The sequence below is a fragment of the Meleagris gallopavo genome, chromosome 3 (assembly GCF_905368555.1).
Source record: "Meleagris gallopavo chromosome 3, MGAL_WU_HG_1.1, whole genome shotgun sequence".
Classification (NCBI taxonomy): domain Eukaryota; kingdom Metazoa; phylum Chordata; class Aves; order Galliformes; family Phasianidae; genus Meleagris; species Meleagris gallopavo.
The window spans coordinates 44548998-44565945 of NC_139406.1; the positions used below are offsets into that span (position 1 = coordinate 44548998).

The 16948-nt window shown below is 36.5% G+C and overlaps 1 protein-coding gene across 6 annotated transcripts in view; it reads right to left on the bottom strand.

Moving 5' to 3' along the window:
• The window catches only part of PTPRM (protein tyrosine phosphatase receptor type M), a 454600-nt gene that overhangs the window by 61307 nt on the left and 376345 nt on the right, over positions 1 to 16948 (bottom strand). For all 6 annotated transcript variants that reach the window (XM_085220805.1, XM_085220804.1, XM_085220803.1 and 3 more), the window contains one exon: positions 816 to 903. In XM_085220805.1, coding sequence (XP_085076931.1) covers positions 816 to 903 — 88 coding nt within the window. The remainder of the gene's footprint in view (positions 1 to 815; positions 904 to 16948) is intronic.

Sequence of the window (16948 nt, forward strand, 5' to 3'; positions counted from 1 at the left end):
TTGGAATTTTTTTTTACATCTTCAGTATTTATACTTAAGTGGTGATAGCCATCTAATGTATTGCTACGTTTCTCATGATAGAAAGTTTGTTACACATTAAAGATTGCCTGCAGAGAAGCCAGTAAAACCAGACTAGTTAACACCTTTTACATATGCTCCAGCTCACATTTCTCTAGAAAATTTAATTTCCTCTTTCAGTAAATTGCATGCTCTTTTCTGAGTTGGTGTTCATTTACAGCATCTTTTGTCACAGTGTTTTGCAATCTTATAATGCCAGATTTAGCGGTCACTCATTAAAACAAATGACCATCCACTAAGGTTTTTGGATTATCAGCATATCTAACCTTCATCAAGCTTAGCAGTTTTCACAGTAAAACAAATGTATTCTTTTTCCCTAGAGACTGTTAATAGGTTAACTTACAGTGTCTTAGTTATCAAGGAATACTTAAGCAGCAGTATTGTCCATTCCTTCAACATCCAGAACCCAATGTCAAGACATTAACCCATGACACCATGACTGTTCTTCCACTAAGTTGCCAGGAGCAGTTTGGGAGCAGTTGGAGCTGAGCACTGGTTAAGGATGTCAATTTACATTAACGAAATGGTAATCACAGAATGGAAGGTATACAGTAGGATAGTGGAAAAAATACACTATCTGACAGTTTTCTCAAAAAAATTTAACTTCTTCCCTCACTTTTATGTTCTTAATCAGAGAAAAGAAATATAAGCTCAATGCAAGCAAGAGGCTGGTGGCCACTCTTATCCAGTTCCGAAGACAAGTTAACACAGTGCACAATTATGTTGTCAACACTCACATGCAATGATATTCCCGTATCTATTTTTCATTCTGTTCTCATCTTTCTTAGCTGAATCCCACGGTGCAGACTGTCCTTCAAAGAAACTCTAAAAAAGGAAAAGAAAGCAAAGTGACATTAAGAAATGCACGCAGCAAGTTACCTTATGGATAAACCAAGGAGAAAGGCAAACAGTACTCATGGGTATTGTTGTTTAAAGCACCATTTAGTTGATTCTTTTGTTGAGCAAAAATATAGTTTTATTTAAATGATATTTATGCATAGCTCCAAATATTGTCAAAAAATTTGACATGAAATAATTTGCATAACAGTACAAAGAATTATTTGCATGTGAAGTGTTTGTGAATCTTTCAAAAGTTGTATGCTTGTAACACAGAGTCTCTTCAACTTGTGCTATACAAATTCTCTGTGTAGATCTGCTTATTCACATAGATGAAGCAGAAAGAGCTTCGTCATCAGCGCTGGAGTTGCAGTATTTGGGTGCAGAATTATACACTGTACAAACAGGTTTTATTTTTGACATATCCACAAGTTTTACTTATTTCTTGGCAGATAGTTCATGCATCAAAACACATTTAGGTATTAAAAAAAGGTGAATTAATCTAGCATATACGTTATCTTTTCTAAAACATAACTTACGCCATCAAGGTGATTTTTTGCCAGAAAATAAAAATGATATGATTTCCTGAATGATATAATCTATCTAGTATTCACTCAACCTTTGTGCTGTAGTTAATAAATTCAATAAAAAATGAGAAAGTTTAAAGTCCTAAAAATATGAATTTGCATTTATGAAGCACGCAATCTAGCATACAGGCAGCAAGCGAGTTTATGACACACATATTTACATAATTTCTTGATTTTCACCTGTCGATGGTTTACCAAGACATTACCCTGTCTCTAACTCATTTAATGTAGACGTATTCTATCATTCCATACTGAAAAATTCATTGTGGAGTAAAAATATTTAATTGGCAAGTGAACCAGTGGAATTCTATCAGGACAACGGCCAGCCTTAATTCATGTTTTGATCTTTTCACTGGAATGATCAGTACAATTTAATCTTTGATTCAAGAGGAAAATGAAAGCACATTATCTCTATTATTGCTTTTTTTGGTATCAGAAGTCAGAAATGGCTAAGTCCCAAGGTAAGGGAAAACATCAGGAAGCTTGTGCCTCTCACAGGACCTCAATATTTTCTGAGCGGTTTAAAATAGATAACGCCCATGAAATAGAAGACACTGTCCTTTGTCCTCATACCTGAAACGTATTATTGTTCAAACCCCAACGATTCCATTATTAAAGAGCAAAAAAGTAAAAATAAACCCTTGATCTCTTTCTGAAGTCAATGAAACATGGGGACATTTGATATCTAAAACAAATTTTCTTTTACTATTTTCATTAAATTGATACAATTGGTACAATTTGAAAACTTCTGGAAATACATGGATTAATTCTAAGAAGTTTGTACAGAGTAATGTGAGAAAAACAGAGGCCATATCAAATGGTTTCAGTTTGTTCGCTCTATAGTTTTCTGCACTTCTTTAGAAAAAAATTTAAAGTTTGCAAATTGAACTACTACTAGTGATATTTTTCTTAATCATGGGATATTGCCTTTGGATACAGCTCTGAAAAATGCAGTTACCTACCAAGATAGAGAATTTGAATGCTTTAAATCTTAAGATGATTTATAATTTTGTTTCTGTTTGCCAAAAAAGTGTAAATGATGATCTGATCATTTATTGGCCAATGGTGTCTTAAGCAAGTCATTCAAATCCACAGCAATCTGAGCTCAGGCTAGATGGAAAGTTTTTTTGCAGTAAATCAGGGTACGCTGAATAAGGAATTGTTCTCTCTAGGCAAAAACAGTGATCAATGCCACAATTTCTTGCAAAGTTCACTCTCTGGAGGTTAGTGGCCCTACCGGTAGCAGTCAGTTGGAACTTGATGATTCTTGGGGTCCCTTCAAACCCAAGCCATTCTATGATTCTATTCTCAGACAGCACTGAGAGATAACCATTTAAACACAAGGCAAAATGGAAATGTTCATCAACAAAGCCCCAGAAGGTAGAACAAAAAACCAAACTGTTTGTTCTATCTAAAACTTGGCTGAGTACCTTCATCAGGAAGTGAAGGTAGTGAAAATACAGAGAATTCTAGTTTCCTTGTAGTCTCTGTGCTAGAGATTACTTCACAGAAGACATTGTGTAGCAAGTGGTTATGAGTTTAATCCATTAACCATTACGTGTGGTATTACAAAGAAAGAGTCTCACTAATACAGCTTCCAAGTCTACACCTTGAAATATGGAGGACTCAAATATACTCTCAAGGACTCCCTGCTTCTCCCTGTTCCAGAGTAATGAACTTTCATAAAATTATTTTAAACAAATCAATTAAGAGTAAATCTCTAGAGACAACTGGGAAAAATTTTTACAGTACTGAATTCAGGAAAGATACACAACATGCAATGCACTTGTCTGGGCAGCTCATCTGCTTCTCATCTGCAAATACATGGATTCAATTTTTCCCACCTGTTTGGAACTCCTAAAAACAAAGATAAGCTTAACGAGTCCTACAAATAAAATATCTCCTAACAATATATATTCAACATAGATAAAACTGTTTGTCAGAATACAACTATATCAAAAATGAAAAGTAGGAAACAGATTTACGTTTCCAGTTCCTATATATTGACTTCATTTTCCTCATCAAGCATGCATTATAGAAAAAGAACTGTAAATGCAGATTATTCTTTCTTTTTAATCAACAAGTTTGTGACTGAAATAAAATCTATCGTACAGAGAGAACAGACTTTATGCAGAGACTCATTTTTTAGAACTCTTTTTGGAATGCACACACATATTTCAGTGAGAGGTGTACAGAAAGGATAATTTGAAGGAAAAGATATTACGGTGTGAAAGCATAAAAAGAAACAGTTATTGTAAAAGACAGCTGGAGTGTCATTTCCTAAATTCCCCATGTGCTACCATTACACAAACTGCAACAGAACGATAATCCACAATGAATTATATGGAGAAATCCCATTTGTCCCATAAGTAAAGAACAAAGCAGATACCTCATAACAGATGATCTGTCAAGATCTTTCCTTACTTGTGAGAAATATATTTTTCATTGTAGAATTTTTTTTAATGTCTTTTCTGACATATCACTCTCTGGGGATGCTGCTGCACAGCAGCCCACACATTATCTTTGTGGCTATTCATCCTATTTCATCCCTTAAAGTTTCTTAAAAATGCAGACTATTAGGAAGAAATACATTCCCAAACAGTGTTGTTCCACCAAGGGCAAAGGAGAACTGAAAATGAGTGTAGGACATTTCTCAAATTATTTTAAATACGTATTTCTTCAACTCAAATTGCACAAAACTTTAGCTATCGAGCCCCCATGAATTACGTGAAAATGAAACAGTCTTCAAAGCAGGTGTTGTTGCGGCAGGCATTTCAGTATTCAACATTTATTGTCATTTAGTTATTAGAATTTCCATAACCAGAAAAGAATAGGTTCTGAAAACAATGGAAACATACAGAACTGCAGAACATGCAACATGAGAACTGGATGCAGCGGCAGGATCGTTCTAGGATAAATGAGAAGCTTTTACTTGCTTTAACTCAATGCAGCAGTGGTTTCCATTAAAAATTAAATATTTGCCAAGGGCTAATTCACTGTGACTCTCTGACTAGAAAATAACTGCAATATCTCAAAAAAGAGATGGAGATAATCATTGCAAATACTGATTTTTTAAAATTATTCCCTTTTCTCATTTAAAATTCATAAGAACAGAAAATATTGGAAGGGACATATATAAAAGTACATTTATTTCTTTCTTCCAAAAAAATACTTCATAGTTGCTAGGTGACAACAGTGAAGTCTCCTACAATGTCATTTAGAAAATGACAAGTAAAGAAATGAGAAATTAAGGACACCATAATTCCTGCTCTGCCTACTTAATAAACAAGCACATTATTCACAGGAACAAAGAAATACATATTTCACTCTGTAACAGTCTTAAGTCTCATCTGTAGATCTGTTTTTAAAATTATGACTTTATATGACGTCAGTTTTGGTGGTTGATTTTCCTGAGTGGCTCTAAGTTTCTTCACTGATAACAGTCATTTTTCCATTGCTATTTCTAAACAATCAGATTGAGATGTATTTTAACAATAAGAATAATTTGACTTATTTAATTTTAAATGTCTCTGGATTACACACTAATTTAGGCCAGAACAGACAACTAATGGAGATCCTAATAGAGATCCTCGTCTAAAAGGAATTAGTTATTTCAGAAACTTACGTTTCTACCACAAATACTTAGAGCTGCATCTAAATCAGATGCCTGAAATGCCCTGAACTGGACAGTGAAGATACATCACTCATTTTACCTAAATATATATATCATGCTTTACTGCTGCTCTGCACAGTTTATATGTAGATATTATGGATGGAAAAAATATAACCATTAAACTCTGAGTTAAGATCCTAGTGTTGTGTTAGATTCTTCTTTGCATTTACAAACCCTAATAAATGCACCTTATATTTTAAGCAGTTCCATAAATGTTTGCAGGACAAGGATCTCCAGACTCATTTAATGAATACTGCAAGATTTATAAGATCTGTAAATCTGTCACTTCATTGGTTTTTCATTAATCAGAATCTTCGAAATATCAGGCACTGGAGGATGTTCTTGTTACTTAAAAACATCAAATGGATCTTGAAACGAAAAAGTGAAATCACCACGCTCATTTTGCTGATAACTGAGGATTTGAATTATTAAGGAATTGAGAAGGAAGAATCATTGGATTGTTACACTAAAGAAATCAGCAGACATGGTCCACATTGTGAAACAACAGTTTTTTTAATCTTCTGGTCGTTTTGAGAAAAGATTTTATCATTGAAACTGCACCACCTGTAAGTAACTGATTACCCTAAGTGTTGGTGCACAGTGGTAGATGATTTCACTGATGGCAACCCAACCTCTGCAATCAGCACTTCATACTTCAGTCATTGCTTTGGTCACTGAAAACATTTGTGAATGACAGTATGCCACCAGAGAATATATTTGCCATCATCTTTTCCTCTTCTGTCAGCTTCAATCACTGAGAATTATATCCAGTTTTCAAGTAACATAATTTAAAAAAACAAACAAACAACATTTTACTATGCCTGCCCTTGAAAACTGCCTTTAGCAAGAGCCATTGTGAAAATCTATCTAATCAATGTAAACTCCCTTCAGCATTTCTAAAGCACTTATCAGTCTGTTACTGTAACCTAGGTCTGAAGATGGAAGAAAAAATAAAGATACTGCAAAAAGAATTACTAATGTTATCTCCTATATTTGCTCTATCAGGAATTTCCTGGTAATATAGGCTTAGTTTACATAATGTTTTCTGAGTATGAGATTTAAGATGCAGTTCTAAAGCAGATGCAAGTTCGGACAATTCTTGTCCTAACTACAGCAACTCCTTAGTATTATTCTGACTGTAACTCCTTTATGTGCTTGGGACACCTTAAACTGATGTGAAAAAAGAAACATTCATGAATTAATGGATTCATAAATACTGGCATAAAGTTTTGCCTAAGGTAAGGAACAGCCTTTTTCTTCTCAGTTCCATTTGGGTTAGTCTACAGAGCACAAGAGAGAAAGAGTAGTAAAGCAAAGTCTTCCAGGCCTTCTGAAGCACTAAACTTCATAGTCATTGATCACATTAAATGCTGAGGAAATGGAAGGGGAACTGATACCTCCTTCCCCAACTGCACCATGACTTACCAACTCAAGGTAAAAGGACAGAAAAAAAAGTGGTTAGTCAAAATATGGTACTAGTTGCATTGGTGTGCACATTTTCAGAGGCAAGATTTAATTTGTACGATTGTATATATCTTTGATTGAAGTGCTTTTGTACCTGAGTCCATTTTGTCACCACACTGTCATTTGGTCTCTTTTGCTGGAAAAGCAAGTGCCGTGGAGTATTTTTTTTTAATAACAGGGAATTATATTCCTTGTAATTTTAAAACTAACCTATTTATGAGATCTCTTGATGTAATTTCTTATCTTGGTATCTAACACTGCTACACCTGAAGTTCACTTGTGTGATTAAACAGGAAGAATATAAATATTTAAAGATTCTGTGGAATGGTCTAAAAATTTGATAGATAACCTTGATTCTATAGGCTTTCAGAGCCATTTCCATTCTATCTACTTTGGGTTTTAAAAACTCTATTACTTTCATTCCTTTAAAATACTTCAAGACTTCCCAATAAGGAAAGATTTTAGAAATACGGTGTAATGTGAATTAGTAAGAGGACTGCAATAGAATGTACAATTAAAGTTCTAATTTGAAACTTATTCCCTGGCATACCAGATAGCAATAACTTAACCTCATTAATCTTCCTGATTTATCTTCAGCAGAAAATATAGTATGTTGATGAGATTTTATGATCCTTTTTTATAGGAAGGACCCTCTGGGTAAAATATGCATGTTTGCACTTTTACCAATGTACAGGATATATTAATTTTAACTTGCATGTAAAAATGTTGGTCTCAAGTAGTGCTTATTTAATCTCATCAACATAGATTTCCTGGTTTTGGAGGATTTAACAAACAGTTTTCATGTACACTACATGCCATTTTCATAAGTAAATCTCTATTTCTCTCCACTTTTTTAACACTATGCAACTTAATGTTTTGTTCACAACTATCATACTTGTAAGTTTTCAAGAAGACAATGAACACGAGCAACGTTCACGACTGTAACATCTGTAAAACAATAAAGTGAACCTACATAGACTCCACTGAATACCAACTATTTCCATGCTTTGATAGGAAACCTCTTCTGGGGAAATACAGAGACACTGATCACCACAAAGGCACTATCCATCCTTTTGTGAACAAAATTATCCGCTTCATTATTCACTAACTCTATCTCCTTCCCTCCTCCCTATGTTGTTCCAAAGGATGTAATTACATGTGTCAGTTGCACACTACACAAGTAAAAGATGGTACAGAGTTGTTTTATTTCTTAATGAGAATTCCTACTTACCAAGATACAAATATTTACACAGAAAGCATGAGGACTCAAGATTACACAGTGCACTGAATGTATAGATTATTATTTTGAGAAATGCTAAACTAAATTTTTATACCATGTTTGAAAGGGTAACATATGCATACCTCAAATGATTAGGATAGAAGGAAAGTATTCAGCCTGGTTACTATGATAAAGCTTAAGTGATGTCAAAAAGGAATACATCTTAAGATACATCGAGTGAAGGCTGGCATACCAACTCTGAGCTAATGTAGGCATCCAAGGTACAATTCCATTCATCTAAGTATGACTTAATTCAGGGCAATTAAAGAAACTGCTACTACGACTACAACGGCGACTACTACTACTACTACTACTGCTACTACTACTAAGCTTCTTTAGCTCTCATCTTCAAAAACTCATCTTACTTTCCTCTGTTAGAGGACATGTTATCTCTAATAATAGAGGAGTAGCTATTACCTGGCACTTTGGTGAGCTGCTACCAAATTCACAGTTTAGTCGCATGTCCTTTCCCTCTGTTTAGAGTTACAAACATTTAGATAAGGTCTTTTGGTGCATTGCTGCTCTATTAGAATTTCAAAAAGTATGCTTTTGATTTTTTGCATCTCTTCTTGGTTTACATTTCCAAAATATTCTTCAAGCACTTTAAAGCCAAGCAAAGCATTCCTTGCACAACACAATCTGGAACTTAGAAGTACAGCACTCTATTAATTTTCTTTATTACATACAGAAATGTGAGCAAGTATGTGGATTCCCGAATGTGTTTTTTAGGTGCTGTAGAGCTTTGAGAATATTGTTTTGGATCTTTCTGTGTGCTTCAAAATTTAATTCAGAACATCAATTGAAGATTTAAATATTCTGACTTTAGTCCATTATTCCTCCTAAAAAATTAGCACTATGATGTTTGATTTACTTCACAAATAATAAAAGGTTGCTCCAGGGAACAGTTTCAAAGAGCTATGAAATGTTATTAAAGCAGGACATAAAAAAAAATTGTGCTATGGAAAAAGTAGGGAAGAACTACTCCATTTTTTTGAGTTTGCAATTGGTTTAAAGCATAACAAAAAAGAAAGAAAAAGATGAAGAAAAAAGGATGAAGAAAAAGAGAAGAAGGAGAAGGAGGAGAAGAAAGAGAAGAAGGAAAAGAAGGAGAAGAAGGGTGAAAAGAAAGAAGTCAAAATATCTTCAGTTGTCAAAATAGAACAGTATGCATTTAGTGTACATAGTAAGATTTCTGTAGTAGTCACAACTTTCTGTTTACTCACGTTTTATATAGTGATTGATAAGGAATACTCTACTCATCACCTACATACTCTACATGATGCGTAAAACCAAGCTTAAGGATTCCAAGAAACTATCTGCGAAATATGCGGGAATACTTATTTCCATGGCAAAAGGACTGGATCAATGCTGTAGGCCAGGACAGCATTCTTTATGGTATAATTATTCTACAGAATAACTACATTACTTGAGCAGGTACTGTTTAATACCTATGCACTTCTGTCATCCACTTGCTGAAGATTATTTCTAATGAAAGGTTATCAATATTGAATTGGTGGACATACAAAAATAATAACCAAGTTGACTTCTGATATCTTTGTGGTGAAATCAGTTGTATTTTTTTTTTGTTGTTTCTATCTGAATAAATCACTGTAATTGAGACACTCTAAGCCAAGCAAAGAATTCGCAAAAACTGCCTGACTCTAAATTACCAATCAACCCAAGCAGAAAAAAACTGATAATATCTTAAAATCTTCTGCATAGACCTGCTGCTTCTGATTTAGAACCACGCAATTGGAAAAGCCTTGAATCTAGTAAAATTCCCTGAAGTAACAGAAAACAGCATGTGGAGAAAGGAAACAATTATGTAAATGCTGAATTTGAAAACTGAGCAGAACCCCTCCTATCTTCATCCAAGTTGCAATGTACAATTTGATCTAAACTGATCAAGAGGTTAGGTGATCTCACCTCTCAAAAGAGTTAAAGCATCCCCTCAGAATCTGCTCACTAAGTGAGCCCTGAGGTTTTTCAAGAGCGTGTCTAGGCCAGCGCAGTTCATATGGTTTTGACACAAGACAAGAAAGAAACAAAGCTCATATAATAAGGTTTTAGTTTTCTTAAAGAATGACGATAACATACTGAAAAGCTACAAGATAAAAGTCCAGATACACTACACAGTGCATGGCTGGAACACAAACTTTTGCATGCTGTTGTTTTTCCCAGTGAATAAGATAGCACTTTCCCCCTTCCTTATTTCAAGGGAAATAAGAGTACTAGGCTAGGCTAAAATAGATAATAAGGGTCTACTTGCAGTGCCCTTTCAAAAAAAAAATGATAGCACTTTATTGTGCTGGTTCATTACATTATTTGATCCTTACAGGAAAGTCTGGTGCCTTGGAGTCTGCTTTGTTTGTTTGCAAATACACTCTTTGCTAGCATATACAAAGAAACTTCTTCCTTCCTCTAGGTCTGACTTTTAGTCCAGTATTTTCCTTGTTCTAGAGAAAGAGATCTACTGAGATCACAAGGTACTAAAATGACCTAGACTCAGCCAACAGATAAAGTGATGTGAAAATTCTCTGGGTTAACAATGAAGTAGGAAAAAGTTGCTGTAAGTTGCTACTGAAAACATGAAAAAAGAAGGGGAGTGATTGCCCTTGTTTTATAGGACTGTCTTTTTAAAGCAAACTATATGGTGAAATTATGAGTTCTTTATGGAGTAAGGATGCAAATGGAAAAGTTATGAAATCCATGCAATAATGTAGATGTATTACAAAAACTAGTAAGAAACTCAAGGAACAAATAAAATGTTAGTCACAGAAAAAAATAGTTCAAATTACCATTTACATTCACAGCTCTAAAAGCAGAAAAGGAATAATTACAGTTCTGAACTTAGATCACATTGATGACATTATTTTATGGAATTTTTCCTGATGTGCAGAATCCTTGCAAACATGTCCCCTAGCCAGTTTTTTGTTCAGTTCCTAATCTTGCTGAGTATCAAAACAATTCTTCAATAAAGAAGATTGAGGTTTAATGACTTGATTTATAATTTTGCAGGCTTTTTTTTTTTTTTTTCCAATCTGCTTCTTCATTTTCTTTTTTGCATAAACTGAGCAAAATACAGCAATTTATCAACTGTGGACATTTCAAGATTTATATACTTTGCAGCCTCACGCTAGATTAATTGAGGCAAGCCAACATTATAAAAGCTCTATTGAATAGCAGCAGATGCCTTTATCTCTCTATAAAACCAAACTTGAAAATTTGAGTCTCTATATAAATATTTCCCTGATAAGACAATACAAAGATTCCAGGCATCTGCCTCTCGTTAAGCCAATCACTAGCTGTACAATGAGGTCCATATCTATCCAGACTCTTATTAATAAAAGTATTGTTCAAGTCTGTATGCCAAATTCTACCAGAAGAACCAGCAAACACTATGAAGGTTGAGCTATACTGACAAGAATACTGAAGTATTCTAGTCTCTTGAGCCTTGGTGGAAGTCCCAGTAATTCAAACTTTTAAACAACACATGAAGACTTACTGTTGTGAAATTCAGAGACTTCAGTTCAGCAGGGACTAGACTTGCCAGCTGGACTTCTAGTGAGGATATAGACTGCACAATGTACAGCCGGAGTGCTAGGATGTTCAATACTGGGTCCAAATCTGTCTAACATCTCAGTGATCTGGATGATGGGGCAGACTGCACCCTCAGTAAATTTGGAGATGGAACAAAACTGGGAGGAATGACTGATGCAAAAGGGGGTTGTGCTGCCACCAGAGAGACATGGAAAGGCTGAGAAATGGCCTCACCTCATGAAGTAGCGAGGGGAAGTGCCAAGTACTGCACCTGGGGGGAACAACACTAGGCACCTCTATAGGCTACCCAGTTGCAAAATATTCTGGCAGAAAAAGACCTGGTGGACATATGGTTGAATAATTCAACAATGTACCCTTGCCATAAAGACTACTGGGCTGCAGTACGCAAAGCACTGCCAGCAGCTGGAGGGAGGTGATCTTCTCCTTGGCTCAGCACTGGTGAGGCCAGACCTGGAGTGCTTGGCTCCCCCATACATGAGAGAATCACAGAATGGCCCGGGTTGGAAGGGACCTCAAGGATCATGAATCTCCAACCCCCCTGCCACAGGCAGGACCATCAACCTCCCATTTAATACTAGACCAGACTGCCCAGGGCCCCATCCAACCTGGTCTTGAGTACCTCCAGGGATGGGACATCTACAACCTCTCTGGGCAGCATGTTCCAGCACCTCACCACTCTCATAGTAAAGAACTTCCCCCTGACATCCAAACTAAATCTTCCCTCCCTCAACTTAAAGCTATTTCCCCTTGTCCTACTGTTATCTACCCCTTCAAAGAGTTGACTCTCCCTCTTGAGAGACTTGGACAAACTAACGAGAGTCCAGAAAGGGAATATTACTATCATGAAAGAATTGGAGCATTTTTCCTCTAAGAAAAGGCTGAAAGAGTTGGGAATGCTCAGTCATGAGAAGTGATAGCTCAGCAGACGGGATCTATATAAAAACCTGACAGGAGTGTGCAAGAGGAGGGAGTCAGGCTCTTTCCAGTGGTACACAGTAATAGCACAAGAGGCAATGAGCCCAAACTGGGGCACAAGAGGATCCCTTTGAACAGCACGCAGCACTTCTATGCTGTGCAGGTGACAGAGCACTGGTACAGGCTGCCCAGAGGCTGTGAGGTCTCCTCCTCCAAGATTTTCAGGAGCTGCCTGGATGTGGACCTGGGCACCCTGCTCTGGGTGGTCCTGCAGAAATTGGCCAGATTCTCCAGAGGGTTGATTTCCACTCAAGTCATTCTGAGATTCTGTGATTTCATGACATGTATTGAAAAAACTCACTATTAGGACCACAGTATCAAACTTTAGGCAGTAGGGAAGCATCTGTTTCTTCTGGGGAATCTGGGAAATGAATACTTCTGGAATTGCATATTTTTACACAATTTCTTCTAATGCTGGGTGCAAAATTCATGTGAATGCAGCCTGGGATACTAGAATTTTACCCAACAGTGATTTAGACCTTTCTGATAATGATATGGGAATAGTACCTTCAAAATCAAGTTTCAGCCCGAGTTTTATCAAACCTAGAAATGCCCTGGAACCATCCAACATAAGTTACAATAAAAGATTTGTCTTTCAAAACAAAATAGGCTTCTGTGACATTGGAATGGTAAAGATAGTAAAAAACAGTAAAACTGATTCAGGTTGACTGAACCTGAAACTCTTGTTTTTTGGCCACACTTACAGTATCCTAGTGCTAACAACACTTAGGGTTCCAGAAGAAATCTTTCTGTAATTGCAAACTTCCTGGATTTAGTGAGAATCTGTCAGTGTAGTGGTACCACGTTGTGTTCTTGTTCCCTACCTAGGCCCACATCAACCTTTGTAAGCTGAGGTTCTACAAGAATACATGTAAAAGCATATCTGAGACAATACCCCAAATAAACACTGCTTGCTTTTTATCATTTTGAGTAGGGATATTATCATTCTTGGTAACTTTACTGTAGTCACTATAGTTGGTATCAGAACTTGCAATATCAGTTAAAATATACTTGATCTCACATCAGATCAAACGAATTCTGGCATAAACCAAGATAATTTTCCTGTTTTCCACTGAAAGAGCCCTAAGCATTTGCAGGCATGGAGAGAACTGTACAGTGAGTTAAGTACTTCACTGCTTTATGCACATGTATTTTCTGCTTTTTAAAATACAGCTCCTATTAGTGACAGTAAAAATAGTGTCTTCTATAATACCTCTCCCTCCCGCCCCCCTTTTTTTTTCCACCAATGAAATAAGAAAGTGACTATTTTTGCTTTTTTTCCATTATTGCTTTACCAATCTTGAGCACTCCAACATATGGCTCCAGCACTCTAATGCAGTCATATGGGTAGCAGCATTCACATCTTTTGTTATACCATTAAAAAAAACATGTTACTATTAGCCTTCTAGATTACTCAGTCATGTTTTCAGGGACGATGGGACTTGCTGTTCTGCAAAACTGGGGAACTAGGACACATGAACAGATGACCTTATTCTCCCTCAATCCCAGAGATGCACAATTTCCCACCCTAGTAAAATTCCTTCTGACATCAAATTCCACACCCTGGCTTCCTTGTCAACATAACTGCTCCACTGTCTTTCTGGAGGAAAGAGAAGAGTGCAGAGTCTGCAACGAGTAAAACATGCATGTAGTCTACCTCCTGCTCCTTGCTTTTCCCAGTATTAGGGAGGAGGACTGTCCTGTCCACCACGCTCAGGAGAAAGAGCTGGCAGTTGCAGAACATGGGTGACAGAGGCACAGCAGGGACAGGCTAGTCCAAGTGGGGAAAAACAAAAATTGTGGCATACCTTGTAATGTGTACTGTGTGGTCACAGCACTGGGCTTGCCAGAGTTCAAGAAGTGTCTGGACAAATCTCTCAGACGTATGGTCTGATTTTTGTGTGCTCCCTTGCATGGGTCCCTTCCAACCTGGAATAGTCTGTGATTCTATGATCACTATTCCACACTACATAAGTGATTTCAAATACCCTACAATAGCTATGGAACAATAAATGTTCTCACATTACCCTCTTCTGGTAGTCAGCAAGTGAGGAATGGAGTCCCCACAAATAGGAGAGGATGGAGCAGAAGGTCAAGTTTATCTGTGGGGAAGGTTCCTGGTATTGGAGGAGACACTCCTGGGGAGTCAGGGTAAAAACTGAGCAAGCACAAGTGGATCTCTGTGCTCATATCCAGCTAGACAAAAATTTACTAGTTTCATTCTTTTCTTGGCCCCTGGACCAGGGCTGTATTATAAGGATCCAACTTGTTCCCCTGTAAGAAAGTTAAGTAATCCCATATGCTTGAGCTAAAAGGAAATATACTCCTAGGTATGTTATACCTAGGTATGTTATACCTAGGAAAGGTAAAAATAATAGGAAAGTTATTTTCTCCCCAACCAAGCCGTCCTGTTTCCTCACCAATGAAAAAGATCTATTTATGGAAGAAAGATGGTGTTTTGAAAAAGGTCTTAAAAATAACATAAATTGTCTTCGTTACAAAAATAAAAATCAATCTAAAAAGCAGTTAAAACCTTACAGCAGCCCTAAATGCAACAGAAAGCATGGACTGTTTTAGCTTCCTTTGTGTGGCAGAGATACACGCGCTTAGTAAACACTAGCAAAACAAACACAAATACTGTGTAAAGACCTGACAAATGGAGGGAAAATATGTCAATCTCTAATGAGAACTACAATTAAACAAACAAAAAGGATGAGCAATTTATATGACTTTTTCTTGGACTCAAGCAGTTTTCTATGTTCTACCTACTGTTGGTTCTACAGACTTAATTTACAACATATGCATTGAAATGTAAAATTCAAGCTGGTGATAATGTAAAAGATTGAGACAATGAAAAACTTAGTGGTAAAACTGAAATGTGTATAAAATAAAGCAGCAAGATACTAGGTTTATTAAAATGTTTGTTCCAGTACAGAATGGAAGCAAATGCTTTTGTGTGGTTTGGATGCTCAATCTGTTAAATTAAATAAAAACTCATGTAAGACTCTTCAACTGTAAGTAACATTGCTTACTTGAAAGTGCCTAATTAATGTAAACAAAGTTCTTTGTGGAATAAAGCACTGCTAAGAATAAAGGTTCAAGATTAGGCTTCAGGATAGGAGCTATGTGCTCCAAAATCTCTTTTGCAAGGGAATTTCGTTTTTTCCTCTTTTTCTTACAGCATCATCATCCTGCATTTCACAGTCCAAAAGCAGGACAGTGGATCAGGATGGTTGCTGAAGTGAAGAACTAATGGTAAGCTGGCTAACTTAAAGAACTCTGTGTTCTTTACAATATAAAGTGATGTTAGGGCTATAATATTTACTAACAGTATGTTAAAAAAAAATAAAAATAACCATTTCACATTGTTTGCTTTGCTTTCACAGTATCATTGATACATTTTCTTCTTTATAGGTGTTAACAGCTCTACTAGGTCAAACCAGAGCTCCGTACATGCCATTGCTTTTTCTGCAACAGTCCAGTAGCAGATGTTTACAAAAAAAAAAAGAGCAAACAGAGAGTGAGACTTTCCCCACGGTACCCTCTTAACTTCTAGCAATCAATGGCTTTCCTGAGCAATCTCTTTCTCAGCCAGAGACTGTACACAGTCATTGTGTTTAACAATGAATTTGTCTAGCCCATTTTTGAACTCATTTATAATTTTGGCTTCACAGCAACCTGAGGCAATGAGCTCCACCATGCAATTATGTGCAGTATGAAAAACATTTCCTTTTGTTCACCTTAGACCTGCTGCATAATCGCCTTGTTGGGTGCTCCCGATTTTCTTTATTATAAGAAATCATGAATAATTGTTGTTAGCATTGCAGACCTAACACTGATCTCTGGCAAGTCTCAGAATATCCCGAAGGGGATATTAGAGCAGCCAGGAATAAGTGATATTTCACTCTCCTGGAAATAAGATAGAGACTTGGTACTGGAGCTGATAAAATGGCTCTGTGCCACTTTAAGGATTTCCTCACTCACACAATCTTTGCAGTTTGTTACACCAACCTTACAGAAGCTGTGTATTGACAGTGTTACACAGAGCATAAAAGCAGAAGCTGAAGCGCAAACAAGGTGAACAAGCAAAACTACAAACCAGAAATACTTGGTTTTTCTGTAGTCATTTTGTCCAGTGACAAATGGAAACAGGCACAGATAAAAATCAAGGCTAACCGAACAAAAGCACAGCTGATACCACAACCTAACACAGAGGACAATGAGCTGAAATATCCTTCATGCAAACATCACTGAACTGTTCTAGCAATACGTAAAAGGCTGATGGCACTTTGAAGAGCAGTGCTAGTATCACAACAGACTGAGGAACTGTAGTACACAGTCTTTCTCAAGATTAAAAAGCACGTCTCAACTCGACAGTCTTGCTCAGATTCAGAGGATATTGGAAGGACACACAAATCTAAAAACAGCTTTGCACTGCAAGCCCTCCCCGTCTCTTTACGTCACTTTGTTTCTTTCCTAACTATTCATATGAGG